General features: G+C 31.9%; 3 protein-coding genes across 24 annotated transcripts in view; all 3 read right to left on the bottom strand.

The window, feature by feature from the left end:
- The window catches only part of LOC116134855 (disease resistance-like protein DSC1), a 50,872-nt gene extending 25,014 nt beyond the window's left edge, over nucleotides 1-25,858 (bottom strand). For 2 of the 22 annotated variants that reach the window (XM_031420530.1, XM_031420529.1), the window contains exons 1-9: nucleotides 24,622-24,820; nucleotides 24,164-24,237; nucleotides 22,639-23,195; nucleotides 21,131-22,184; nucleotides 19,897-20,277; nucleotides 18,815-19,795; nucleotides 18,609-18,677; nucleotides 17,834-18,482; nucleotides 14,898-15,427 (exon numbers count right to left, since the gene is read on the bottom strand). In XM_031420530.1, the coding sequence (XP_031276390.1) occupies nucleotides 15,396-15,427; nucleotides 17,834-18,482; nucleotides 18,609-18,677; nucleotides 18,815-19,795; nucleotides 19,897-20,277; nucleotides 21,131-22,184; nucleotides 22,639-23,126 (3,654 nt within the window). In that variant the 5' untranslated portion in view covers nucleotides 23,127-23,195; nucleotides 24,164-24,237; nucleotides 24,622-24,820 and the 3' untranslated portion in view covers nucleotides 14,898-15,395. Of the gene's footprint in view, nucleotides 1-3,746; nucleotides 4,355-4,577; nucleotides 4,742-5,176; nucleotides 5,259-13,664; nucleotides 13,841-14,067; nucleotides 14,224-14,897; nucleotides 15,428-17,833; nucleotides 18,483-18,608; nucleotides 18,678-18,814; nucleotides 19,796-19,896; nucleotides 20,278-21,130; nucleotides 22,185-22,638; nucleotides 23,196-24,163; nucleotides 24,238-24,621; nucleotides 24,821-25,086; nucleotides 25,150-25,411; nucleotides 25,486-25,697 lie in introns of those variants that run through there. The other 20 variants (XM_031420510.1, XM_031420515.1, XM_031420511.1 and 17 more) reach the window with 20 other exon arrangements.
- Nucleotides 2,229-2,669, bottom strand: LOC116134941 (fasciclin-like arabinogalactan protein 3). Its single transcript, XM_031420618.1, has 2 exons — nucleotides 2,475-2,669; nucleotides 2,229-2,417 (listed from the first exon to the last, which is right to left on the bottom strand). The coding sequence occupies exons 1-2, from the start codon at nucleotides 2,667-2,669 to the stop codon at nucleotides 2,229-2,231; spliced, it is 384 nt and encodes a 127-aa protein (XP_031276478.1).
- LOC116134940 (disease resistance-like protein DSC1) lies at nucleotides 8,949-10,511 on the bottom strand. Its single transcript, XM_031420617.1, has 3 exons — nucleotides 10,335-10,511; nucleotides 9,253-10,233; nucleotides 8,949-9,123 (listed from the first exon to the last, which is right to left on the bottom strand). Exons 1-3 carry the CDS (start codon nucleotides 10,509-10,511, stop codon nucleotides 9,022-9,024), a joined length of 1,260 nt encoding a protein of 419 aa, XP_031276477.1. The 3' UTR covers nucleotides 8,949-9,021.
- Nucleotides 25,859-26,075: the final 217 nt, after the last annotated feature.

The raw sequence follows: 26,075 nt of genomic DNA, 5'->3' as shown, positions 1-26,075 counted from the left end.
TGGTCTTTTCCAGCCAAATCCGTGGTGGATCTGACCGGAAAACGCCATAATAACGCGTTACAACACAGGTAACGCGATTTTTCGACCAGATTCCGGCGGTGGTGGCCGGAATCTGGCAATGTAGGTGGTGGAGGTATTTTTGTCATTTTACATATTGGGGTATTTATTAAATTAGTAAACTTAAGGGTTTTTTTTATAAATTTTTAAATTTTACCTCGTAATACTCCCATATTCAATTATCCAATACTATCCCTAAAATCCTATCCAAAATAATAAACCTAACGCACCCTAAAATGTTTTAATATTCATATTTTCATGAATATTTACATTAATTAATTAATTTCTTATTTTTTTAATTATGCAATGATGAGTATTATAATATAATTGATTTCGAATTAATTTCACTTGTACATCTTAACTAATCTTTGAAGGCCATTGAACACCTTATGCCCCAAAAATCACAATGTAATTCCTTTGCAGAGTCATGTACGTTGGAGAAATTAAGAGTCTAATAAACTTTTTATCTTTAAAATATAAATTAAAAATGAGTTTGACTTTTCACATTTAGAGAATTGAATTTTATTTTTTATCTTAATTTTAATTAATAGACTAACCTATTAAATCTCTTTCATTAAAGTTAAAGAATTTATTGAATTTAAATAAAAATTATATTTTTTATATTTTAAAATTAATAAAAAATACCCTTTTATTTGTATAAAAGATACCCCTGATAATAAAACTCTATTGGAGATGTTCCCACAATAGGGTCATATCTCTTGCATTATTTCCTGGTACAGCTGTGCACGTTGGAAATGACTGTAAACAAACGGCAGTAGTGGTCCTGGTGGCGGGCCATACCTCTTGCTTAATTTCCTTTCAGAAGACTTTTCAATTTGAATTTACTGGCAATTTTGCTTACTTTCTAATAGTTGGGGTAGCTTATGAAATTCGAATTATGTCTTAAACAAATTATATAAATGCAAAATTTTGTAAACTTCAAAAATAATTTTATATTAACAATCATTTAATTAAACGAATGATTTAACATATTCCATTTAAAAAGGGGAAACAGTAGGAAAAATAAGAAGAAGAAAAAAACAGTCAAGGGGTAATTATGTCATTTTACCCTACATTATAAAAAAAAAAAAAAAAAAAACCTAGACTACTTCTCCCATCTTTTTCTTCTTCATCTCACCCTCCTCCTCCTCCTTCCATCTTCATTTTGCCGCCGTCTCAAGTGGAAATTGAAGGTCTATTGCCCAATCAATCAATAGGCCCGATCATCCTCAAAAATCATCAAATTGAAACCAAATCGGCGAAAAAAACTAACTCAGTGGCGGCGGTAGGAAGTGGGTCTCGGTCGACAAAAAAGGGGATACCAAGTGTCGGGGTTAGGGGGTTTTGTAGAAGTCGGTGGTTTTAATGGTGAAGTTTGATTGACTAGAGTTTGGCTTAGAACAACAAAATCCTAAATTTGCGCTTGTCGATGAACGGTTGAAAAAGAGGCCTGGGAACATTGAGGGTTTTGATCAATGAAGGTCGGGGAAGTTGGTGGTGGGGTAGGGAAAGTCCAACAATGCCGGATTTCGGTCAAATCGAGCCAAAGTTGGGGGCGCACATGGCTGCTAAAATTGGATGACAGGCCAAATCTGGCCCAAAAAAAGGGGTCGATGAGGCAAGAGCGCTATGCAAACAGGCTTGGAGTGATGGATTCCGTCGGTTTTGGCAAACAATCTGATTGGATTTAGCACAATCGGTCGGCAGTGAAAGGTGAGTTAAAAGAAAGCCAACTTTTTTGTAGTAGTGGTTCTAGTGGCAGGCATGGAGCTGGTGGAGGTCCAGGTATAGGTGGTGCCATTCAGGTGGAATTGCACCAGCTAACCGAATAAGATCTGGGATTTGGATTCGAAGAGGAAAGTGTATTTTCGTCATTATCATTAAATTATATTATCGCTTACCAGGAATTGTTGATACGTGTCAATTTTTAATCTATGATGACTTTAAATAATAATATAAAACCAGTAATGCACATTAGCAAAAACAAAAACTTTTGACTACTATTAATTTATTGGAACAATTTATCTCAAAACCTTCAATACTCAAAATAATTAAATTATATTATCGCTTACCAGGAATTGTTGATACGTGTTATTCTCTTACATTTAACATAATTTCATATTCCAATATTACACATTATTTTACGTAATTTACAGCCCCACTAGTTCCCTCTAAAGTCCAACAAAATGCAAAATCAACCCCATCAAAACTGCAACAGCAGCACCCGAACCCAAAGCACATGGAGCACCAGAATCAGCTGGCCCTGGCCCTGGCGCTGCCGCTGTATTCCTACTATCCTCCTCACCTTTAGCAGGTGCTGGAGGTGGCGCCTTACGAGTCATCGGAGACGGTGCCGGTGCCTTTTTTTAGGGAGAAGGAGGTGGAAGAGTAGTATACAGTGCAGGTGAACTAATTACAGGCGCTACAATACTTTGACTAATTTGTAGCACAGAAATATCATATGGCTCGGCATATACAGATTTCACAAACCTAGCCGCAAGCGGTGAATCTTTCACTTCTGAGCCGAACAAAATATTATTACCTGACACTGTAACATTCAAGAACCCTTGTCCCTGTTGAGCTACACCAGATGCCTGTAACAATGTAGTCATAGTTGTTGTCTTGTTTGGTAGATTTTTATGTTTATTTTGGTCAATGTAATCAAGAAGAACATGGTTCGTCAATATTCTTTGAACTTCATCTTTAGATTTGCCTTAAAGAGATCCCACAGCTCCATTATCCAAAGCAAGAATTGTAAGGCTTGAGCGGCTGTTGATCGTTTCAGCAAGTCCACTCTGCGATAGAAGGTTATTAAAGGAACCAAATCAGAGGCATTGCTAACGATCTTGGTGATGTTGAACGCATTTGCTAAGCTTGAAGTGAATAAAAAACACAAGGAGCAAGGGCTCGGAGACTCATCTTTTAATTAATTTTGATTTTTTTCAACTTCCATTAATCATCTTTTGAGATATCAGTGGAATTAACTTCAGTTCTATTGATATTTTTATCATCAAGATGCCTTGACAAACATCCTTCCACTTGTTAAATACTCTGTTTCTTTTTCTCCCAAACACAATTCCACTTTCTTTTTCCACAATACTTTTCTCTTCCTTTTATCCTCATACTCAAATCTCTTAGTTCAATTTCTTCAAAGTAATGGACATTTGATACCAGCAAGTGTTCTTAACTAAGAGGCCACAGCCAATTCATAGATCATCACCTTCATCTGTAAACACAAAATCATTAACGTTGTCTACAAAATCCTCAGACCATTGCTCCCACATAGGACAATAATAGCTCAATTTTACAGTAAATCTCAAGTCAACTACTAAAACTAATGCTAGAATCTATAAACATGATTGCAACAAATTCTAAATTCACAAACAAAAGCTTTCTAAATTGTAAAACAAGCAACGTCATCAATCGGCTACAGAAGTCTAAATCAGAATAAGTAAAAATTTCAGTTACATCTTTCTAACATACCACGATAAATTTGTGTGAGAAAATATATCACATTGGATAGTATAATATATCATTTCCCTTACATGAATGTTGTAAATATTACACAATCATCAGATTCCAAAAGTATATGTGTATTTAATCGAAAAATGATATAAGCAAAATGCCCTTATTGAGTCCAAAAATGGGGGAAGATAAAAATAAAACTAGAAACTTTAAACAAAGAAAAATTAATAGAAGAATATAATAAATGGGTTTCATTAAACATTGAATTCATCATTCTGACACTAGGGCAAGCTGTAAAAAGTAAAAACCCGATATTTACCTATGTACACAAAACACCCTCTTCTAATATAATTCTCAAGTAATAATCTGAAACCATAAAATGATGGAAGCATGTAGTTGTTAGTGGGACTCCGCCATGGAACAACTAGAGCCCCTTTCAACTACAGCATCAATGATAGGAAAAATCTACTCTATATGAGGGAGTAGAGCCTCCAAGAAGAAGATATACAAAAGAGGGTTTTTAAATCAAAAGAATTGGCCTCCTTTTTCATTAATTCCCATAAGTTTAAATAAACCTAATATACAAATTGTTGACTTACTAAAAAGTCGTTCGAAACAACACACAACTTAATATAAACATTACTAAATAGCAGCTACTCCATAAAAAGGTCTGTTAAAGAAAACCAATCTTCCTACTTGCTAACAACATAATCTTTGGATCATCCAGGCAACTTTCGAATACTCCTCAAAGGCTCCCTTCGCTACATATCCTGTTGTACATTCGCAACAGCCTCGGCCACATGTCTGTCAGCCATCTAAAAATATTTGTAACCTGAGAATTAATATGAGAATTTTCTCCAACTAACCCCATTCATTAAAAGGAAAAAGAATGATTATAAGAGAATTTGATTGCCCTCTTGCAGAAAAGACCATAGGAACTGAACTAGATAGTAGCATACTTGTTTCATGACATAAATTCACTGGAAATCTTATAGAAGTCACAAACATAAAGATACACAGCAAAGTCAATTAATTATCAGGCAATCCTGTCCTACCTGCAAATCTGCAATAGTATCACCATTTGACCAACAAGAGGCAGCAGCTGCTCGGTTGTCATGTTAGTTTATAAAGGAATGAGGGCTGCGCTCCCTTCGACGCTTCACATTCTGGTCCTCCTGAATGTAGCTCCTCAATCTTTGCTGTGCTTAAAAATAAAATACTAAAATTTCTTTAAACTAACAAATAAATTAACTAATTGTTCCTTACCAAAAAAAAAGTACAATGTTTTTAAAAGGAAATAATATTTATTTGTGAGTTATTTTAATCTTATAAAAATAAAAACTCTTTTACTCTAATACTAGAGTGAAATCATATGAGTGCCAAAGTTTCTTTTCTTAACTTTAGGAGGAAAGATCTATTAAGAAGATGTTAGATTAAGAATTTAAGTCTATTTTTCACATTGCGTTAGCTAGTGAAAAGATAATTCCAATACATACTTTGATTACAATAACATTTGATACATTTTGATCCAATAACATGAATGAATTAAGATGATGTCTGCAAATAATATCCAAAAATAACAATATACATAATTTCATATTCAAAGTAGTTCTCTAATTTAAAAATAGATAATTAATAGTTTCACTACTATTACCAGAAAACAATGCAGCATCCACGTACGGGATACATATAACCAATTCTTCTCATCAGAATAAATATTCTTTCAACTTGTTCACCTATTGAACAATAAAAAACATAATTAGTTAATTAACTTATGATATGTAAATCTTGATTACGGTCAATCACTTCCACATAAATAATATAGAGCAAAATTAGATATATAGAACTAAGAAGTAATTTAGAGTTAGGACTTACTAGTAAATTCAGAAAACAGAAGCACGAGATAGGCTGAGGTTCATCACTTGTGGGTTGTGGTAAATTATCTATGGATGCAATAAAATCTTGAGGAAATTCGTTCAAATCCAAAGTAGTAAGTCTACTAGATGTACCATCACGGCTACTTGAAATGCCACAATATTGTTGTTCTTCATCACGATAGTCAATTCGGTTAATTGTGGCAACATTCACCGTTGGCTCAACAATATCTTGAGGGAGTTCATTCAAACCCAGAGAAGTAAAGCTACTAAATTGCCTATCATATGTGGTGGAAACACCACAAGATTTTTGTTCCTCATCGCAACAACCACTTCTGTTTATTGTCGCAACATTCACCATTGATTCAACACAATTTTCAGGGGATTGATTCAAATCCAGTAAAATACCACAAGATTGTGGTTCATCATCACAGCAGGTACTTCTATTTGACTGTACCACATTAGAGTCAGCATAGCTCGGCTTAATTGTAGCACTATTCACTGCTGGTCCAATAGAAAGTTTAAGTGGACTACAAAATAAAGCATAAAGAAAAAATTAGAAATATCCCAACACAACTCAAGCCTTTCAATCCGTATAGATACCGAACTAAATTAATGAATAATAGAAATATCCCAAACTAATCTTACACATAAGAGCATTTGAACCTAAGCATAAGTTCTACACCATATATATGATTTTGGATCCAAATTGTATTTTATATCAATTCTACTAAAGCTAAAAATAGTGCATTGAACCGAAACATATGATTTTGCATAAACTAAACTTAAACATAACAATGTCTCTGCTTGATTTATTAATTTATGATTCAAGAAGTTTTATGATTAAGGTAAGTTATTTTCTCTTTGAGTGATTCTCTCATTTTTATTTTAGAGCTATTGTCATTTTGAGAAATTTTTTTCTTCAAAATTTACTGAAATTGAGCACTAGTTATAAAAAAATATTGTAAAGCCCAAACAAGCCATTACCATTGTTAAATTTAAGAGGAAGATTTTTCACCCAAAAAAATAAAATTAAGAGGAGGAGAAAAATACTCTAAACCCCTTGAGGTATCCCCAAAATTAATCCCCTGTTGACTGTTGTTTGTCCAACGATTTATAGTTACTTTTAAAAGAAGAGGGGTAAAAGAATAAATTCAATTTAATTTAAAAAATAAGAAATAAAATCTAAAATAAAAAACCTAAACCTTGAATTAAAAAAAAGTTAAAATGCCCATCTCAACTCTCTCTTACCCCGCGGCATCTGTCTCTCTCCCCTACTCAACCCAGCCACCGTCGCCTCCCACCCCCATCTCCATTGCGCCTGCCCTAAACCCTCACTCTGTCCACACATCACAACCCCCCACGTCGACCTAGCCACCGTGTTGGACTCGCCTACCATAAGCAAGCTGCTAAGGTTGCGCCCTTCTACAGCCCAGCCCGTAACCCCCACTCCGTTGTTGCCCCCAATGTCCATGATTTTTGTTGTCTTTGAATGGGTTAGCTGCTCATGTGTTTCTGTAGCCCATTCTTTGTTTTGTTTTCTGAATATGTTTTTGTGGGATGAGATTCTTCCAAGTTTGCTTTGTTCTTGTTCATATCAATGGTGAACATTTTGTTGTGCTAGAGATTTTGTTGTTGCATTGATTGGTGATTGAGTGTGTTTTTTGGTTTGTGTTTTAGAATTTTGATTTCATATGTTACTTTGAATTTTTTTTTATGTTTGTTGAAAAGGAGGGCCAGATTTTGAACTTTTTAATTTTTTAATGATTTAAATTATTTACTTTTTGGGTATTTGGATTTGATTATAGGGTTATATTATATTAATAGAAAGAATGATTACTTTAAATATTATTGAAAATATTTAAAAAATGTGTTTGATTGATTTGAATAAACTAGTGAATAATATGTTTGATTTTAAGGAAAATAGATGGGTATTTTATATAAATTATTAAATTATCTTTATTTTTAAATATTAGTATAATAGTATTTTTTATTATTATTTTTTGAATCATTTTTTTAATCTCATACATTTGAAATTTTGTTTAAACACCTAAGTTATCTAAAACTTTAATTTATAGTAAAATCACCCCTATCCACCCTAAGCCACTACCGACAGCCAGCCACCATTGTCGGAAGTCTACGAAATAGTGCATGACTGATCGTATATGGTCGGTTGTGCGTCGACAAAGTCGAAAAAGACCTTACTGGTGCACGATTGGCCAGATCCTGCCGATTGTGCACCATTACGGTGATTGACGCCGGCGATGGTCTTAGGTGGATGGGGTATTTTGTTAACTTCTAAATTTTTTTATGGTTGGAGTGTTTTAACTAATTTCTCAAATTAGGGGAGTTGGATAATTATTATTTGGTAGATATTCGAGAACAATTGTATCTGAAATGGTTTTTAATTAAGGGTAATATAAGAAGAAAAATCACGTTATCCCGGTAATGTTTAAATAACACTCCCTAACAAGGTAATAAGATTATCCCCCACATTACCATAGTAACCGCTATTTGTAATAAAAGATTACCGTAATATTTTATTACTTACAAACCAAACACAGAAATCTTGTAAAACAAACAAATATTACCCTTGTTATCTTATTTACCCTTAATCCAAACAACCCCTCAATGTTTTCTAGAAGCTTCCTTGGCCACTTTATTCTTTAATAACATTTTCATTGTTTTGATGTATTCATGTGCCTAATGAATTTAACAACAAAATGTCTTTCTTTATATTAAAATTGAAAATATATTCTTAAAAATATAAATTTAAATTATATACTTTTAAGAATCCCATAATCATATTCCATTAACGGAAAAATAAATTAGGAAAATAAAAACAAATCATATAATTAAAATGAGGTGTAGGAGGAAAACTTACTCATTTTCGTAGTTGCATATTTTCAATTTCTTGGAGCCTGGTTCAGTTGTATCAATCACCGTTGAATGCTGTTCATCTTTCTCTTTCTCTTTTCTTTTCTTTTTAGCACCGTCAACACTTGTTCTGAATGTTTTCAATGGTTCTCCATAATTTCCAACGTACAATAAATGGATCCCACATTTTTTTATATCCATCATATCAGAATCAAATTTGATGAGCACTTTTCTATTCGAAATTTGATCATCTTTTGAATCAATTTGATCATCTTCTGAATCGCACAGTTCAAACGCCTCTTTCATTACAGAATGGAATGATATATGATCTGACAGTAAATCACTCTGACAAAATCTACAAAGCTCCTCATACTTAAGATCAGTGTCCTTAAACTTAAGTTTATTACGATAAAGTTGCTCCTTACCATCTTCGCTTTTGACCAAGCATTTGCAAGTAATGCGATAATCTCGAAAAAATTCAACCTCTTCTTCACAATCAAAAACAACACATGTCAAAAAACCTATGAAATTTTTATCATGCCAATCTAGTGACTGATCAAGAGATATAGAAGATCCAGTATTTTGAAAGTCAAACCACTTAGGAATTTCATTTCCAGGGAAATAGATATTCGCACAAAATTCTCGACAAGATCCCTATACCAATGCAAATGAAAATTATCACTCATAACATAGTTTAAGTTTTAGATTTTATTTTTTCTTTTCTGTTACTTTTAAAAAACAACTAACATCATAAAACAGAAGAAAGGATCGAAAGAGATACCTCATGAAGAATTTTAGGAACTTCATTCCCAAGGAAACAAATATTAGCACAAAAGTCTCCATAATATCCCTGTACCAATCAAAATGAAAATCATCACATCATAACATAGTTTTAGTTTTAGATTTTGTTTTTCCTTTTCTATTACCTTTTAAAAAACAACTAACATCATAAAAAAGGATAAAGGATCAAAAGAGGTACCTCATAAATAATTTTAGGTAAATCCAATTTGAAGCAATTGGCAAAAGTTGTTATCCGTGGTCTCCAATAAGGTAACAATAGAAATGATGGATCTGATATTGATTCCAAGGATAAGCAGTCAGATGCTACCACACTTACACCCATTGGAAGCTTTGGCAAAACTTGAAGTCTTGGACAATTACTTATGTCTAGGAAGTACAAGTTAGAAAGCCATTTGATGTTTTCTGGTATGCGCTCAAAATTATTTCCCCTTAGAGATAACGTTTCTAGAAAGGATAATTGTCCAAGATTGTCAGGTAATTTGGTCATTTGACAATTATCCAAATAAAGTTCTATCAAAGAGCTCGAACCTGATGAACAATTCAATACCCAATTCAAAGGTGCCGGTTCATCAACATCTCGACTTAGGTCTAAACATTCAAGGTTTGGCAAGTTTAAAATGGATGATGTTACTTCTTTTAAGACTGTATTTTCACATGAGAGATTCTCCAAAGCTTCCAAATCTCCAAAGTCATCGGGTAATCTTTCCAATTTGGAGCACCATTGAAGATTAAGCACTTTGAGAAATTTCAACTTACAGATGCTGCTTGAAAGATTCTCAAGCGATGAACATCCTTGAAGATCCAACTCAACTAGTCCAGATGGATGTTCGATGAAGGGTGATTCTTTTATTGCAGTATCCTCTAATTTTAAAATTTTCACCTTACATGAGATCTTTGGAGCTATCTTGAGAGCAAAGCAGCAACTGAGATCTATAGAATTTGCTTGAATGCCATCTGGTAAGCTAATAAGCCTTGAGCAAAAGCTTAGATCCAACTCGACAAGCTTATCGAGATTTTGAATAGAAGAGGGAATAATCTCCAACAAACTTGAACAACCTTCTAAAATCAATTTCTTAAGATTTGAGGACTTTGAGAGATTTGGAATCTCTATCATGTGTCTGGAGAAACTGAGATCAACATATTTCAAATTTATAAGATTCTGTAAGAAAACAAACAAAATGACCAACTCAAGTTAGTGCCTTGTATTTTTATAATCTTCAACAAAGAGACCACCATATAAATACCAAAATATATACATACCTGAACACCATTCCAATGCTTAACTTTGCTATGATACATTTCAAGTGTAACAAGACTCTCTGAAGGAAAACTTAATGGCAATGATTCATATGGGTAATTATTCCAACTGAAGAATGTTATGCCATCGGGAAAGGATTCAACTTCTTCAAAACCATCCAACTTATTTTCATACCTCATCGCAACAAACATTCTGTTTATTGTGCAACATTACCCATTGATTCAACACAATCTTCAGGGGATTGATTCAAATCCAGTAAAATAACACAAGATTGTGGTTCATCATCACAGCAGGTACTTCTATGACGTACCACATTAGAGTCAGCATAGCTCGGCTTAATTGTAGCACTACACTGCTGGTCCAATAGAAAGTTTAAGTGGACTACAAAATAAAGCATAAAGAAAAAATTAGAAATATCCCAACACAAATCAAGCTTCAATCGTATAGATACCGAACTAAATTAATGAATAATAGAAATATCCCAAACTAATCTTACACATAAGAGCATTTGAACCGAAGCATAAGTTCTACACCATATATGATTTTGGATCCAAATTGTATTTTTATCAATTCTACTAAAGCTAAAAATAGTGCATTGAACCGAAACATATGATTTTGCATAAACTAAACTTAAACAAAACAATGTCTCTGCTTGATTATTAATTTATGATTCAAGAAGTTTTATGATTAAGGTAAGTTATTTCTCTTTGAGTGAGCTCTCATTTTTATTTTAGAGCTATTGTCATTTTGAGAATTTTTTTTCAAATTTACTGAAATTGAGCACTGGTATAAAAATATTGTAAAGCCCAAACAAGCCATTACCATTGTTTAAATTTAAGAGGAAGATTTTCACCCCAAAAAATAAAATTAAGAGGAGGAGAAAATACTCTAAACCCCTTGAGGTATCCAAAATTAATCCCCTGTTGACTGTCGTTTGTCCAACGATTATAGTACTTAAAAGAAGAGGGGTAAAAGAATAAATTCAATTAATTTAAAAATAAGAAATAAAATCTAAAATAAAAAACCTAAACCTTTAATTAAAAAAAAGTTAAAATGCCCATCTCAACTCTTCTTACCCCGCGGCACTGTCTCTCTCCCCTACTCAACCCAGCCACCGTCGCTCCCACCCCCATCTCCATTGCGCCTGCCCTAAACCCTCACTCTGCCACACATCACAACCCCCCACGTGACCTAGCCACCGGTTGGACTCGCCTACCATAAGCAAGCTGCTAAGGTTGCGCCCTTCTACAGCCCAGCCCGTAACCCCACTCCGTTGTTGCCCCCATGTCCATGATTTTGTGTCTTGAATGGGTTAGCTGCTCATGTGTTTCTGTAGCCCATTCTTTGTTTGTGTTTTGAAATGTTTTTTGTGGATGAGATTCTTCCAAGTTTGCTTTGTTCTTGTTCATATCAATGGTGAACATTTTGTTGTGCTAGAGATTTTGTTGTTGCATTGATTGGTGATTGAGTGTTTTTTTGGTTTGTGTTTAGAATTTTGATTTCATATGTTACTTGGAATTTTTTTATGTTTGTTGAAAAGGAGGGCCAGATTTGAACTTTTTAATTTTTTAATGATTTAAAATATTTACTTTTTGGTATTTGGATTTGATAGGGTTATATTATATTAATAGAAAGAATGATTACTTTAAATTTATGAAATATTTAAAAAATGTGTTTGATTGATTTGAATAAAATAGTGAATAATATGTTTGATTTAAGGAAAATAGATGGTATTATATAATTATTAATTATCTTTATTTTTAAATATTAGTATAATATATTTTTTTATATTATTTTTTGAATATTTTTTAATCTCATACATTTGAAATTTGTTAAACACCTAAGTTATCTAAAACTTAATTATGTAAAATCACCCCTATCCACCCTAAGCCACTACCGACAGCCAGCCACCATTGTCGGAAGTCTACGAAATAGTGCATGACTGATCGTATATGGTCGGTGTGCGTCGACAAAGTCGAAAAAGACCTTACTGGTGCACGATTGGCCAGATCCTGCCGATTGTGCACCATTACGGTGATGACGCCGGCGATGGTCTTGGGTGGATGGGGTATTTTGTTAACTTCTAAATTTTTTATGGTTGGAGTGTTTAACTAATTCTCAAATTAGGGGAGTTGGATAATTATTATTTGGTAGATATTCGAGAACAATTGTATTGAAATGGTTTAATTAGGGTAATAGAAGAGAAAAAATCACGTTATCCCGGTAATGTTTAAAAACACTCCCTAACAAGGTAATAAGATTATCCCCACATTACCATAGTAACGCTATTTGTAATAAAAGATTACCGTAATATTTTATCTACAACCAAAACAACAAATCTTGTAAACAAACAAATATTACCCTTGTTATCTTATTTACTAATCCATCAGTTTTATTGATATTTTTATCATCAAGATGCCTTGACAATCATCCTTTCACTTGTTAAATACTCTGTTTCTTTTTCTCCCAAACACAATTCCACTTTGTTTTTCCACACTACTTTTCTCTTCCTTTTATCCTCATACTCAAATCTCTTAGTTCAATTTCTTCAAAGTAATGGACAATTGATACCAGCAAGTGTTCTCAACTAAGAGGCCACAGCCAATTCATAGATCATCACCTTCATCTTTAAACACAAAATCATTAACATTGCTTACAAAATCCTCAGACCATTGCTCCCACATAGGACAATAATAGCTCAATTTTACAGTAAATCTCAAGTCAACTACTAAAACTAATGCTAGAATCTATAAACATGATTGCAATAAATTCCAAATTCACAAACAAAAGCTTCCTAAATTGTAAAACAAGCAACTTCATCAACCAACAATAAAAGTATGTGTGTATTTAATCGAAAAATGATATCAGCAAAATACCCCTATTGGGTCCGAAAATGGGGGAAGATTCAAATAAAACTAGAAACTTTAAACAGAGAAAAATGAATAGAAGAATATAATAAATGGGTTTCAATAAACATTGAATTCATCATTCTGACACTAGGGCAAGCCGTAAAAACCCGATATTTACCTATGTACACAAAACACCCTCTTCTAATATAATTCTCAAGTAATAATCTGAAACCATAAAATGATGGAAGCATGGAGTGGTTAGTGGGACTCCGGCATGGAACGAATAGAGCCCCTCTCAACGACAGCACCAATGATAGGAAAAATCTACTCTATACGAGGGAGTAGAGCCTCCAAGAAGAAGATATACAAAAAAAGGTTTTTTTAATCAAAAGAATTGGCCTCCTTTTTCATTAATTCCCATAAGTTTAAATAAACCTAATATACAAATTGTTGACTTACTAAAAAGTCGTTCGAAACAACACACAACTTAATATAAATATTACTAAATAGCAGCTACTCCATAAAAAGGTCTGTTAAAGAAAACCAATCTTCCTACTTGCTCACAACATAATCTTTGGATCATCCAGGCAACTTTCGAATACTCCTCAAAGGCTCCCTTCGCTACATATCCTGTTGCACATTCGTAACAGCCTCAGCCACTAAAAATTCAGTGAATATTTGTAACCTGAGAATTTTCTCCAACTTTTAAAAGGAAAAAGAATGATTATAAGAGAATATGATTGCCCTCTTGCAGAAAAGACCATAGGAACAGAACTAGATAGTAGCATACTTGTTTCATGACATAAATTCATTGGAAATCTTATAGAAGTCACAAACATAAAGATACACAGCAAAGTCAATCAATTATCAGGCAATCCTGTCCTACCTGCAACAGTATCACCATTTGACCAACAACAGGCAGCAGCTGCTCGGTTGGCATGTTAGTTTAGAAAGGAATGAGGACTGCGCTCCCTTCTACGCTTCACATTCTGGTCCTCCTGAATGTAGCTCCTCAATCTTTGGTGTGCTTAAAAATAAAATACTAAAATTTCTTTAAACTAACAAATAAATTAACTAATTGTACCTTACCAAAAAAAAAAAGTACAATGTTTTTAAAAGGAAATAATATTTATTTGTGAGTTATTTTAATCTTATAAAAATAAAAACTCTTTTACTCTAATACTAGAGTGAAATCATATGAGTGCCAAAGTTTCTTTTCTTAACTTTAGGAGGAAAGATCTATTAAGAAGATGTTAGATTAAGAATTTAAGTCTATTTTTCACATTGCTTTAGGAGTGAAAAAATAATTCCAATACATACTTTGATTAAAATAACATTTGATACATATTGATCCAATAACATGAATGAATTAAGATGATGTCTGCAAATAATATCCAAAAATAACAATATACATATTTTCATATTCAAAGTAGTTCTCTAAATTGAAAATAGATAATTAATAAATGACAACTTAAAATTATAGTTTCACTATTACCAGAAAACAATGTAGCATCCTCGTACACGATACATATAACCAATTCTTCTCATCGGAATAAATATTCTTTCAACTTGTTTACCGATTGAACAATAAAGAACATAATTAGTTAATTAACTTATGATAGGTAAATCTTGATTACGGTCAATCACTTCCACATAAATAATATAGAGCAAAATTAGGTATATAGAACTAAGAAGTAATTTAGAGTCAAGACTTACTAGTATATGTATAAAACAAAAGCATGAGATAGGTTGAGGTTCATCACTTGTGGGTTGCGGCTACATTCTCCATGGATGCAATAAAATCTTGAGGAAATTCATTCAAATCCAAAGTAGTAAGTCTACTAGATGTACCATCGCAGCTACTTGAAATGCCACAATATTGTTGTTCTTCATCACGATAGTCAATTCGGTTAATTGTGGCAACATTCACCGTTGGCTCAACAATATCTTGAGGGAGTTCATTCAAACCCAGAGAAGTAAAGCTACTAAATTGCCTATCATATGTGGTGGAAACACCACAAGATTTTTGTTCCTCATCGCAACAACCACTTCTGTTTATTGTCGCAACATTCACCATTGATTCAACACAATCTTCAGGGGATTGATTCAAATCCAGTAAAATACCACAAGATTGTGGTTCATCATCACAGCAGGTACTTCTATTTGACTGTACCACATTAGAGTCAGCATAGCTCGGCTTAATTGTAGCACTATTCACTGCTGGTCCAATAGAAAGTTTAAGTGGACTACAAAATAAAGCATAAAGAAAAAATTAGAAATATCCCAACACAACTCAAGCCTTTCAATCCGTATAGATACCGAACTAAATTAATGAATAATAGAAATATCCCAAACTAATCTTACACATAAGAGCATTTGAACCTAAGCATAAGTTCTACACCATATATATGATTTTGGATCCAAATTGTATTTTATATCAATTCTACTAAAGCTAAAAATAGTGCATTGAACCGAAACATATGATTTTGCATAAACTAAACTTAAACAAAACAATGTCTCTGCTTGATTTATTAATTTATGATTCAAGAAGTTTTATGATTAAGGTAAGTTATTTTCTCTTTGAGTGATTCTCCCATTTTTATTTTAGAGCTATTGTCATTTTGAGAATTTTTTTTTCACAATTTACTGAAATTGAGCACTAGTTATAAAAAAATATTGTAAAGCCCAAACAAGCCATTACCATTGTTAAATTTAAGAGGAAGATTTTTCACCCCCAAAAAAAAAATTAAGAGGAAGAGAAAATTACTCTAAACCCCTTGAGGTATCCCCAAAATTAATCCCCTGTTGACTGTTGTTTGTCCAACGATTTATAGTTATTTTTAGAGGGGTAAAAGAATAAATTCAATCTAATTTAAAAAATAAGAAATAAAATCTAAAATAAAAAACCTAAACCTTGAATTAAAAAAAAGTTAAAATGCACATCTCAACTCTCTCCTACCCCGCGGCATCTGTCTCTCTCCCCTACTCAACCCAGCCATCGTCGCCTCCCACCCCCATCTCCATTGCGCCTGCCCTAAACCCTCACTCTGTCCACACATCGCAACCCCCCATGTCGACCTAGCCACCATGTTGGACTCTCCTACCATAAGCAAGCCGCTAAGGTTGCGCCCTTCCACACCCCAGCCCGTAACCGCCAACTCCGTTGCACGTTGTTGCATCCAATGTCCATGATTTTTGTTGTCTTTGAATAGGTTTAGCTGCTGATGAGTTTCTGTAGCCCATTCTTTGTTTTGTTTTCTGAATATGTTTTTGTGGGATGAGATTCTTCCAAGTTTGCTTTGTTCTTGTTCATATCAATGGTGAACATTTTGTTATGCTAAAGATTTTGTTGTTGCATTGATTGGTGATTGAGTGTTTTATTGTTTTTATTATTTTGGGAACAAAAGTGTTTTTTCGGTTTGAGTTTTAGAATTTTGATTTCATATGTTGGAATTTTTTTGATGTTTGTTGAAAAGGAGGGCCAGATTTTGTAACTTTTTAATTTTTTTAATGATTTAAATTATTTACTCTTTTGGGTCATTTCCATGCGTATAATATTTTATTATAAGAGTATATTATAATAACCGAAAGAAAGATCAGTTTGAAGATTACTGAAAATATTTAGAAAACATGTTTAATTGGTTCAAATAAATTGATAAATAATATGTTTGATTTGGAGGATAAATTGATAGATATGTTATATAGATTACTAAATTACTCTCATTTTTAAATATTAATATAATAGCATTTTTTATTATTATTTTTTGAATCATTCTTTTAATCTCATACATTTAAAATTTTGCTAAAACACCCCAATCATATAAAACTTTAATTTGTAGCAAAATCACCTCCACTCACCCTAAGCCACTATCGACAGCCAGTCACCACCACTAGAAGTCTACAAAATGGCACACGATTGGCCGTATATGGCCGACTGTGCATCGACAAAGTCAGAAAAGGCTTTACCAGTGCATGACCGGCCAGATCCCGTCAGTCATGTACCATTACGGTGACTGACGTCGGCAGTCGACGGTGGTCTTGGGTGGCTAGGGTATTTTGTTAACTTTTAAACTTTTTTGTAGCTGAGGTGTTTTAGCTAATTTCTCAAATTAGGTGGACTGGATATTATTATTTGGTAGACATTTGAGGACAATTGTATACGAAATGATTTTTAATTAAGGGCAAAATGGGAAGAAAAATCACATTATCTCGGTAATATTTTAATAACACCCTCTAACAAGGTAATAAGATTACTCTCCACATTACCATCAGTAACCATTATTTATAATAAAAGATTACCGTAATATTTTATTACTTACAAACCAAACACAGGAATCTTGCAAAACAAACGAATATTACGCTCGTTATCTTATTTACCCCCGATCCAAACGACCCCTCAAAGTTTTCTAGAAGCTTCCTTGGCCACTTTATTCTTAAATAACATTTTCATTAATTTGATGTATTCATGCGCCCAATGAATTTAACAACAAAATATATTTCTTTATACTAAAATTGAAAATATATTCTTAAAAATATTTATTTAAATTATATATTTTTAAGAATCCCATAATCGTATTCCATTAACGGAAAAATGAATTAGGAAAATAAAAACTAATCATATAATTAAAATGAGGTGTAGGAGGAAAACTTACTATTTTCGTAGTTGCATATTTTCAATTTCTTGGAGTCTGGTTCAGTTGTATCAATCACCGTTGATTGCTGTTCATCTTTCTCTTTTCCTTTCTTTTTAGCACTGTCAACACTTGTTCCGGATGTTTTCGATGGTTCCCCATAATTTTCAACATACAATAAATGGATCCCACATTTTTTTATCTCCATCCGGAAAGCATCAAATTTGATGAGCACTTTTCTATTCGAAATTTGATCATCTTCTGAATCAATTTGATCATCTTCTGAATCACACACTTCAAACGTCTCTTTCATTACAGAACAGAATAATACATGATCTGACGAGATATCACCCGGACAAAAACTATCGAGCTCCTCGGCACTAAGATCATAGTCCATAATATAATCAAGTGCACTGTCATTACGATAAAGTTGCTCCTTACCATCTTCGCTTTTGACCAAGCAGCTGTAGGTAACGCAATAATCTTCAAAAATGTCAACCTTTACTTGACGATCAAAAACAACATATGTCAAAAAACCTATAAAGTTTTTATCATGCCAATCTGGTGACTGATCAAGAGATATAGAAGATCCAGTATTTTGAAAGGTAAACCACTTAGGAATTTCATTTCCAGGGAAACAAATAGTAGCACAAAATTCTCGACAAGATCCCTGTACCAATGCAAATGAAAATCATCACTCATAACATAGTTTAAGTTTTAGATTTTCTTTTTTCTTTTCTATTACTTTAAAAAACAACTAACATCATAAAACAGAAGAAATGATCAAAAGAGATACCTCATGGAGAATTTTAGGAAATTCATTCCCAGGGAAACAAATATTAGCACAAAATTCTCCATAATATCCCTGTACCAATCAAAATGAAAATCATCACATCATAACATGGTTTTAGACTTTTAGTTTTAGATTTTGTTTTTCCTTTTCTATTACCTTTTAAAAAACAATTAACATCATAAAAAAGAATAAAGGATCAAAAGAGGTACCTCATAAATAATTTTAGGTAAATCCAATTTGAAGCAATTGACAAAAGTTGTTATCCGTGATCTCCAATAAGGTAATAATAGAAATGATGGATCTGATATTGATTCCAAGGATGAGCAGTCAGATGCTACCACATTTACACCCATTGGAAGCTTTGGCAAAACTTGAAGTCTCGAACAATGACTTATGTCTAGGAAGCACAAGTTAGAAAGCCGTTTGATGTTTTCTGGTAGGCGCTCAAAATTATTTCCACTTAGATATAACTCTTTTAGAAAAGATAATTGTCCAAGATTGCCAGGTAATTTGGTCATTTGACAATTATCCAAATAAAGTGATATCAAAGAGCTCGAACCTGATGAACAATTCAATACCCAATTCAAAGGTGCCGGTTCATCAACATATCGACTTAGGTCTAAACATTCAAGGTTTGGCAAGTGTAAAATGGATGATGGTACTTCTTTTAAGACTGTCATTTCACATGAGAGATACTCCAAAGCTTTCAAATCTCCAAAGTCATCGGGTAATCTTTCCAATTTGGAGCATGAGTAAAGATTAAGCACTTTGAGAAATTTCAACTTACAGATGCTGCTTGAAAGATTCTCAAGCAATGAACATCCTTTAAGATCCAACTCAACTAGTCCAGATGGATGTTCGATGAAGGGTAATTCTTTTATTGCAGTTGACATTAATTTTAAAATTTTCACCTTACATGAGATCTTTGGAGCTATCTTGAGATCATGACAGAAACTGAGATTTATAGAATTTGATTGAATGCCATCTGGTAAGCTAATAAACCTTGAGCAATAGCTTAGATCCAACTCGACAAGCTTATTGAGATTTTGAATAGAAGAGGGAATGATCTCCAACAAACTTGAACAACCTCTTAAAATCAATTTCTTAAGATTTGAGGACTTTGAGAGATTTGGAATCTCTATCATGTGTCTGGAGAAACTGAGATTAACATATTTCAAATTTATAAGATTCTGTAAGAGAACAAACAAAATGACCAACTCAAGTTAGTGCCTTGTATTTTTATAATCTTCAACAAAGAGACCACCATATAAATACCAAAATACATACATACCTGAACACCGTTCCAATGCTTAACTTTGCTATAACGCATATCAAGTGTAACAAGACTCTCTGAAGGAAAACTTAATGGCAATGATTCATAAGGGTAATCATTCCAACCGAAGAATGTTATGTCATTGGGAAAGGATTCAACTTCTTCAAAACCATCCAACTTATTTTCATAACTATCTCGGCGTTCTGGGTTGTCTTCTCCCAAAAATATTGCATGAAGTTCTATGGAATCATCCAACCTATTTTCATAATTATCTTGGCATTCTGAGTTGTATACTTTGAAGAATGTTAAGTTATCCATCCTTGACAAAACATTACAATATAAGCGTGGATTGCTGATTTTAGATATGTCTAACTTTATGCATCGTATTGCTTCAGTTCCCTACAGTCAACAGAGATGATCAGTTGGCATACAAGATACTTCCATTAAATCAAACTAATTAAAAATACTCTAATGAACAGAAACATTGAGCTAACTAAAACAAATAAAGATTACATATTTCAGCATCATAGAATAAAATAAATAGAAAATAACAATAATTCGATAAGATAATAATAACAACAAAAACAAAAACAATAATAATATTAGTTTTTGAAAAGTAAGACGTACTATGTATACGAAAGATAAAAACATATATATAATATATTTCTTTTTGATGTTTTTATGCTTTCTTTGAATCAAAGACGTGTTATTTTATATAAAATCTGAACTAGGAGAGTGAGACTACATGAAAGGAAATAACTAATTGTATAACAATAAACAATTTACAAAAAGAAAAAAATGTAAATATAGAAGCTTCAGCTTTTAAGGAAATAAAATATAATATGATAATATTTTTTTTTTTTTTTTTGGCAAACCTATGGTAGGAGGAAAACTTCATTAGAAAGAAAATAATAATAAAATAATAATAAAAAAAGGATTCCGATATCTCATTAATATCCTTAAAAGACACTAATTTAAAATTCCTGGAAATGTAAGCTCACTCTCAAAGCATCTATCTATTATAAATAGTATAGCTAACCCTTACCTTGTATTTTAAATACTTTCAAGATATCCTCGTGATGCATAATTTCATTAGAAAGAAAATAATAATAATAATAATAATAAAAAAAGGATTCCATGAATCTATCATTAGATATCCTTAAACTAGACACTAATTTAAAATTCCTGTAAAAATGTAAGCTCACTCTCAAAGCTATCTATCTATTTATAAATATGTATAGCTAACCCTTACCTTGTATTTTTTAAATACTTTCAAGATATCCTCGTGATGCCATAATCGAATGTCTTTGTGATATTGAGCAATTTTCTTACCCATTTCTTGAAGCAAATCATGCATTGTTATTTTATTATACTCTGTCTTAGACACAAGACACTTATCAATAAGAACTTCTATCCTGCAACCATTTAGGGTTTCTTTCACTAAATCTTCATATTCCCCTTTGAAGAAACATGCAATATCTAAAAATAAAACCTTCTCCACGTCATCTAGTCCATCATAGCTAATTTTTAAGACATTCTGAATATCTGTTAGAGGGCCTTTTTCTAGATTACTTATTGCACTTTCCCAAAAAAATTCTCCCTTGGAAAACAAATAGGAACCCAACACTTTAAGAGCCAATGGAACGCCTTTGGAATATGCTACTACTTTGTTTGATAGCTCAATAAAATCTTCAGTAGGAGAGTCTAGTTTAAAGGCATATTTATTAAAAAGTTGATGAGCTTCCTTCTCATGTAATCCCCCAACCTCGTATATATCAGCACCAGCTACTCCACAACTTCTTAACACTTGTTTATCCCTCGTTGTTATGATAATTCTACTTCCTGGGCTCAATTGATTAAGATTTCCGATCAATGCTTCTATTTGCAGTGAAGATGTCACATCATCAAAAACAATAAGAACCTTCTTTTTTTGAACCATTGTAAAGTTGAGACCTATATCAAGATTAGGATCTTTATTATCTAATATTGTGGAAACAAGTTTTTGTTTCAAGTGAGTTAAGCTACTATTTTTCTCCCACTCTTCCCTAACATTTTCAGCAAAATAGGATCCTTCAAAATTACGACAGATTTCGTCGAATACAACACGAGTAATAGTTGTCTTGCCAATACCACCTATGCCCAAAATTCCTATTACGGAAACACCATTTGATCCCTTGTTCAACAAAGACTTTATTTCCTCTTTTAAAATTTTTACTCCAACCAGACCTTTATAATCAGTTGGAGACAATTTATTTAGTCTTTTCAAAATGTCGCCTGAAATTTCTTCAGTAAGATCAGCTTCATACCTAGTAAATAGAAAGAAATAAAAAACAAACATTAATTACTTAGGATAAGTAAATCAAAATAAGACAAACAAAGAAACAACTCTTGTTTATGTCACTAAAAAATTATCCAAAAAGAAAAATTATAGGGCTCTTCCTCAATTCTTGAACATGGGAATAAATTTCTTCAGTTAATAAAATCATCACTTTTAAGAAAAAACCATTAATTTGATTAGTTGGTAAAAAAAAAATTGTAATTCTTGGGGACTAAAAGGAAAGAACATGACAAAAACCAATACAAACATTTTAAAAAACGGATCTTATCGGATGTATAAATTCCTGCGATCAATAAAATAAATTCACATAATTTCTCTGTTAAAAAATAATTATGTTTGGTTAGGCTTAATTCAAATCGGTTGCGAGAAAATATTTAATTCACCGAAAAATAATATTTTAACTATATCAGATTAACACTTACGTTTCTGCATTTATAGTCCAACCAGATAGATCAGCTGCTTTATTCAACGCGTCCTTCCATCTTTTCAGCATCTCCGGTTCTTCCTTAAAACGGTCTTGAAGTTCAGCAAATCCCTTCTCAAAACTCCCTGTTTGGTTTCTTACATGAGATGGGTCTACATGATAGAAAATTGGTATTACAATCTGCTTCTCCTCCGATTCCATGCAATTAAGAATCTGTTCAAGTTCTTGGAGACACCATCTTGAAGACCCATAGTTTTGTGAGAAAATGATTATAGAAATCTTCGATGCTTTAATTGTATTCAAAAGAGCTGATGAAATCTTATCTCCTCTTATCAGATCCTTATCAATGAAAGCTGCAATCCCTTTGCGACACAAAGCCACATGGAGATGGCTTGTAAAATTATTGCGGGTGTCTTCACCTCTAAAACTAAGAAAGACATCATAGTTCTTCAATTGAGGAGTGGCTGAAGATGAAGAAGCAGCCATCCAACTCCACTGATGAAAGACTTTTCAGATCTGTTTAAGTTTGTAGACAATCTATGAATAAGAGAAAACCTACTTGAAAAATAAATTAAAGTTATTTTAATCTAATTGATTTTTGAATTAATTTCAATGTAATTCCCCTGCAAAATGTTGCATAATGTACAAATGCATTTGAGATATGGAAAACCATTTCATTATTGAATCAAAAGGCCAAAAACAAGGAATCTACTCCAAAACATTATGAAGGAGTTTTTAAGTATTAATGATTTTGTGCTTAAAATGAGAAGCTATGCTGATTCTCTCTCTGCAAGTGGAATAACACTTACAAAAGAAGAATTGATAGCTTACATATTAGAAGTCTTATGTTTAATAATTTACCCCATCAGTAAAATTATTCGTACCACAAACTGATGTAGCATGCACGTCAGTGCCATATGGTATGTGAGTCCACATGGTATTGATGAAACAATGTGTCTCCATGCCACGTGGTGTTGATGTGGCATGCTATGGAGCTTGCATAAACTCTCTTAAATATAAATGGCTTTACTCTTTCTTTTTTTTATTTTTTCAAATATTATTTTAATTTAAAGTAATACTATACATACAACATTTTTCATATAACCTGATATGACAAAAAATGATTAGGTAAAAGTTTATTTTGATTGAAAATCAATCAATCATATTTTGTCACGTCAAGTTGTATGAGAAATGTTATATATATAGTATTCTGTTATAATCTAATATAAAATGATTGAACACTTCATTAATATCCCTAAAAAATGATTTGTTTTAAAAGTAAATAATAAAATTAAAATGACATATAAACAATTACTAAAAACAAAAACAAAAACAAAAAAATTCTTTATGAATTTGTTAAAGAAAATAGAGAAAAGAGTTAAAGTTTTTTTTTTTTTTATTATTATTATTATTACTTCTTAATTATAAATTAAAAAACATGATATTACATTTTAATTATCTAAAAATTAAAAGACAAGTGAAAAGTACTAAAAAAATTTACAAAACTAAAACGAGGCACTTACTTTTTAGTTAGCCCTAGAAGTTCAAATCTGCACTTGAGCTACTGGAAATTGAATATCAACACTGCTTCGATAGACTATGAAATCAAGAATAAAAAAAAAAAATGTTCAACTTGTTTGAAACATGGGTGCGTCAGTTTCGTAAAATTATAAAATAAAAATAGAAAGAGAGAAAAATAATAGATATAAAAAATATTAAAATAATTAAATATTTCATAAATATCTCTAAAAAATGATTTTTTTTTTAAAGGTAAAAAATAAAATTAAAATGACATATATACAATTTCTTAAAATAAAATAAAAAATATTTTCTGATTTTGTTAAATAAATCTTGAAAATAGAGAAAACAATATAAAAGTTTTCTCTGAAGAACATGATATTACATTTAATTATCCATAAATTAAAATGTAATATCATGTTTTAAATAAAAAAAAATTACATAAATAAAAAGAGGCACTTACTTTTCAAGAAGCTTTAAAAGTTCATATCTGCACTCGAGTTACTGGATGTAAACTGAAGATTGACAACGCTTTGAGAGATTATAAATATCAAGAATCTTCAACAAAATGTTCAACTTGTTCGAAACAATAGATGCATCAGTGTCTTAAAATTATATAATTAAAATAAAACCATGAAAAATAATAGTTATAATAAAATGTTAATATAATTTAGTATAACATAATTACACATTTCATTAATATCCCTAAAAAATGATTTTTTTAAGTAAAAAATAGAATTAAAATGACATATTAACAAAATAATACTTCCTGCTTTTGACAAATAAGTCTTGAAAATAGAGAAAACAGCACAATTTTTTTTTTTTTTATTACATCTTACTTATAAATAAGAAAACATGATATTTCATTTTAATTATCTAAAAATTAAAAGACAAGTATATATATTACAAAATAAAAAGAGGCCTTTACCTTTTAATTAGCCTAAAAGTTCAGATCTGCACTCGATCTACTGGAAACTAGAGACTGATACTGCTGAGAGAGAATATAAGTATCAAGAATCAACAAAAAGTTCAACTTGTTTGAAACATAAATACATCGGTTTGGCAAAACTATATAATTAAAGTAAAAACAGAGAAAAATAATGGATATAAAAAATTAAACAAACTAACCAAATAAGCATATATAAGCCATAAACTATTTAAAAAAAAAAAAAAAAAAGTAGATTTAAGAAATCAAAGAAAGTGAGAAACATACAGAAATATATATATATTACAAAATAAAAAGAGGCCCTTACCTTTTAATTAGCCCTAAAAGTTCAGATCTGCAATCGATCTACTGGAAACTAGAGACTGATACTGCTGAGAGAGACTATAAGTATCAAGAATCAACAAAATGTTCAACTTGTTTGAAACATAGATACGTCGGTTTGGCAAAACAATATAATTAAAGTAAAAACAGGGAAAACTAATGGATATAAAAAATCAAACAAACTAACCAAATATACATATATAAGCTACTTTAAACTATCTAAAAAAACAAAAAAAGTAGATTTAAGAAATCAAAGAAAATGAGAAACATACAACTTTTGAGGGTTTTGCAGCATCCAATTGAGCAATTACTTTTCTTTAAGAAATCCGAGAGCGTGAAAAAACTTGAATAATTTCTCAAAATTTTCCTTTTTCTTCTCAGACTTTTCAAAGAAAACTAAAGAGGAAATAGCACCGAAAATACCATAACCCTTCCCAGAACCTTATCTCAAGTTGTGTGGCCTTCTTCCTTTCTTGACTTTGACTTAATAATTGTATACCAAGTAAACGACATATTCCCACCCAAGGTTTGACGAAATATCAGGTGAGTACCACAGGTTCCATTTATTCCAGATTCCCACCCTTAAAGTAATATTATTATGAACTTTTAGGGTTTAAAGCATGCAATTATCATAATGCCCCTAACCCTAA

Source organism: Pistacia vera, unplaced genomic scaffold (genome assembly GCF_008641045.1).
Source record: "Pistacia vera cultivar Batoury unplaced genomic scaffold, PisVer_v2 Contig292, whole genome shotgun sequence".
NCBI classification, from domain to species: domain Eukaryota; kingdom Viridiplantae; phylum Streptophyta; class Magnoliopsida; order Sapindales; family Anacardiaceae; genus Pistacia; species Pistacia vera.
Note: the sequence above shows the minus strand (reverse complement) of the source record. Positions and strands in the feature narration are given on the sequence as shown.

Bases quoted from the DNA above. Each gene is read 5' to 3' on its own strand.
- LOC116134940 (XM_031420617.1), bottom strand. From the start codon at position 10,511: ATGAGGTATGAAAATAAGTTGGATGGTTTTGAAGAAGTTGAATCCTTT. The intron at 10,234-10,334 runs GTATGTATATAT...GTTTTCTTACAG, and splicing joins AGCATTGGAATGGTGTTCAG to AATCTTATAAATTTGAAATA. The intron at 9,124-9,252 runs GTACCTCTTTTG...TGATTGGTACAG, and splicing joins TACCTAAAATTATTTATGAG to GGATATTATGGAGACTTTTG.
- LOC116134941 (XM_031420618.1), bottom strand. From the start codon at position 2,669: ATGACTACATTGTTACAGGCATCTGGTGTAGCTCAACAGGGACAAGGG. The intron at 2,418-2,474 runs GTAATTAGTTCA...CCCTAAAAAAAG, and splicing joins GTCAAAGTATTGTAGCGCCT to GCACCGGCACCGTCTCCGAT.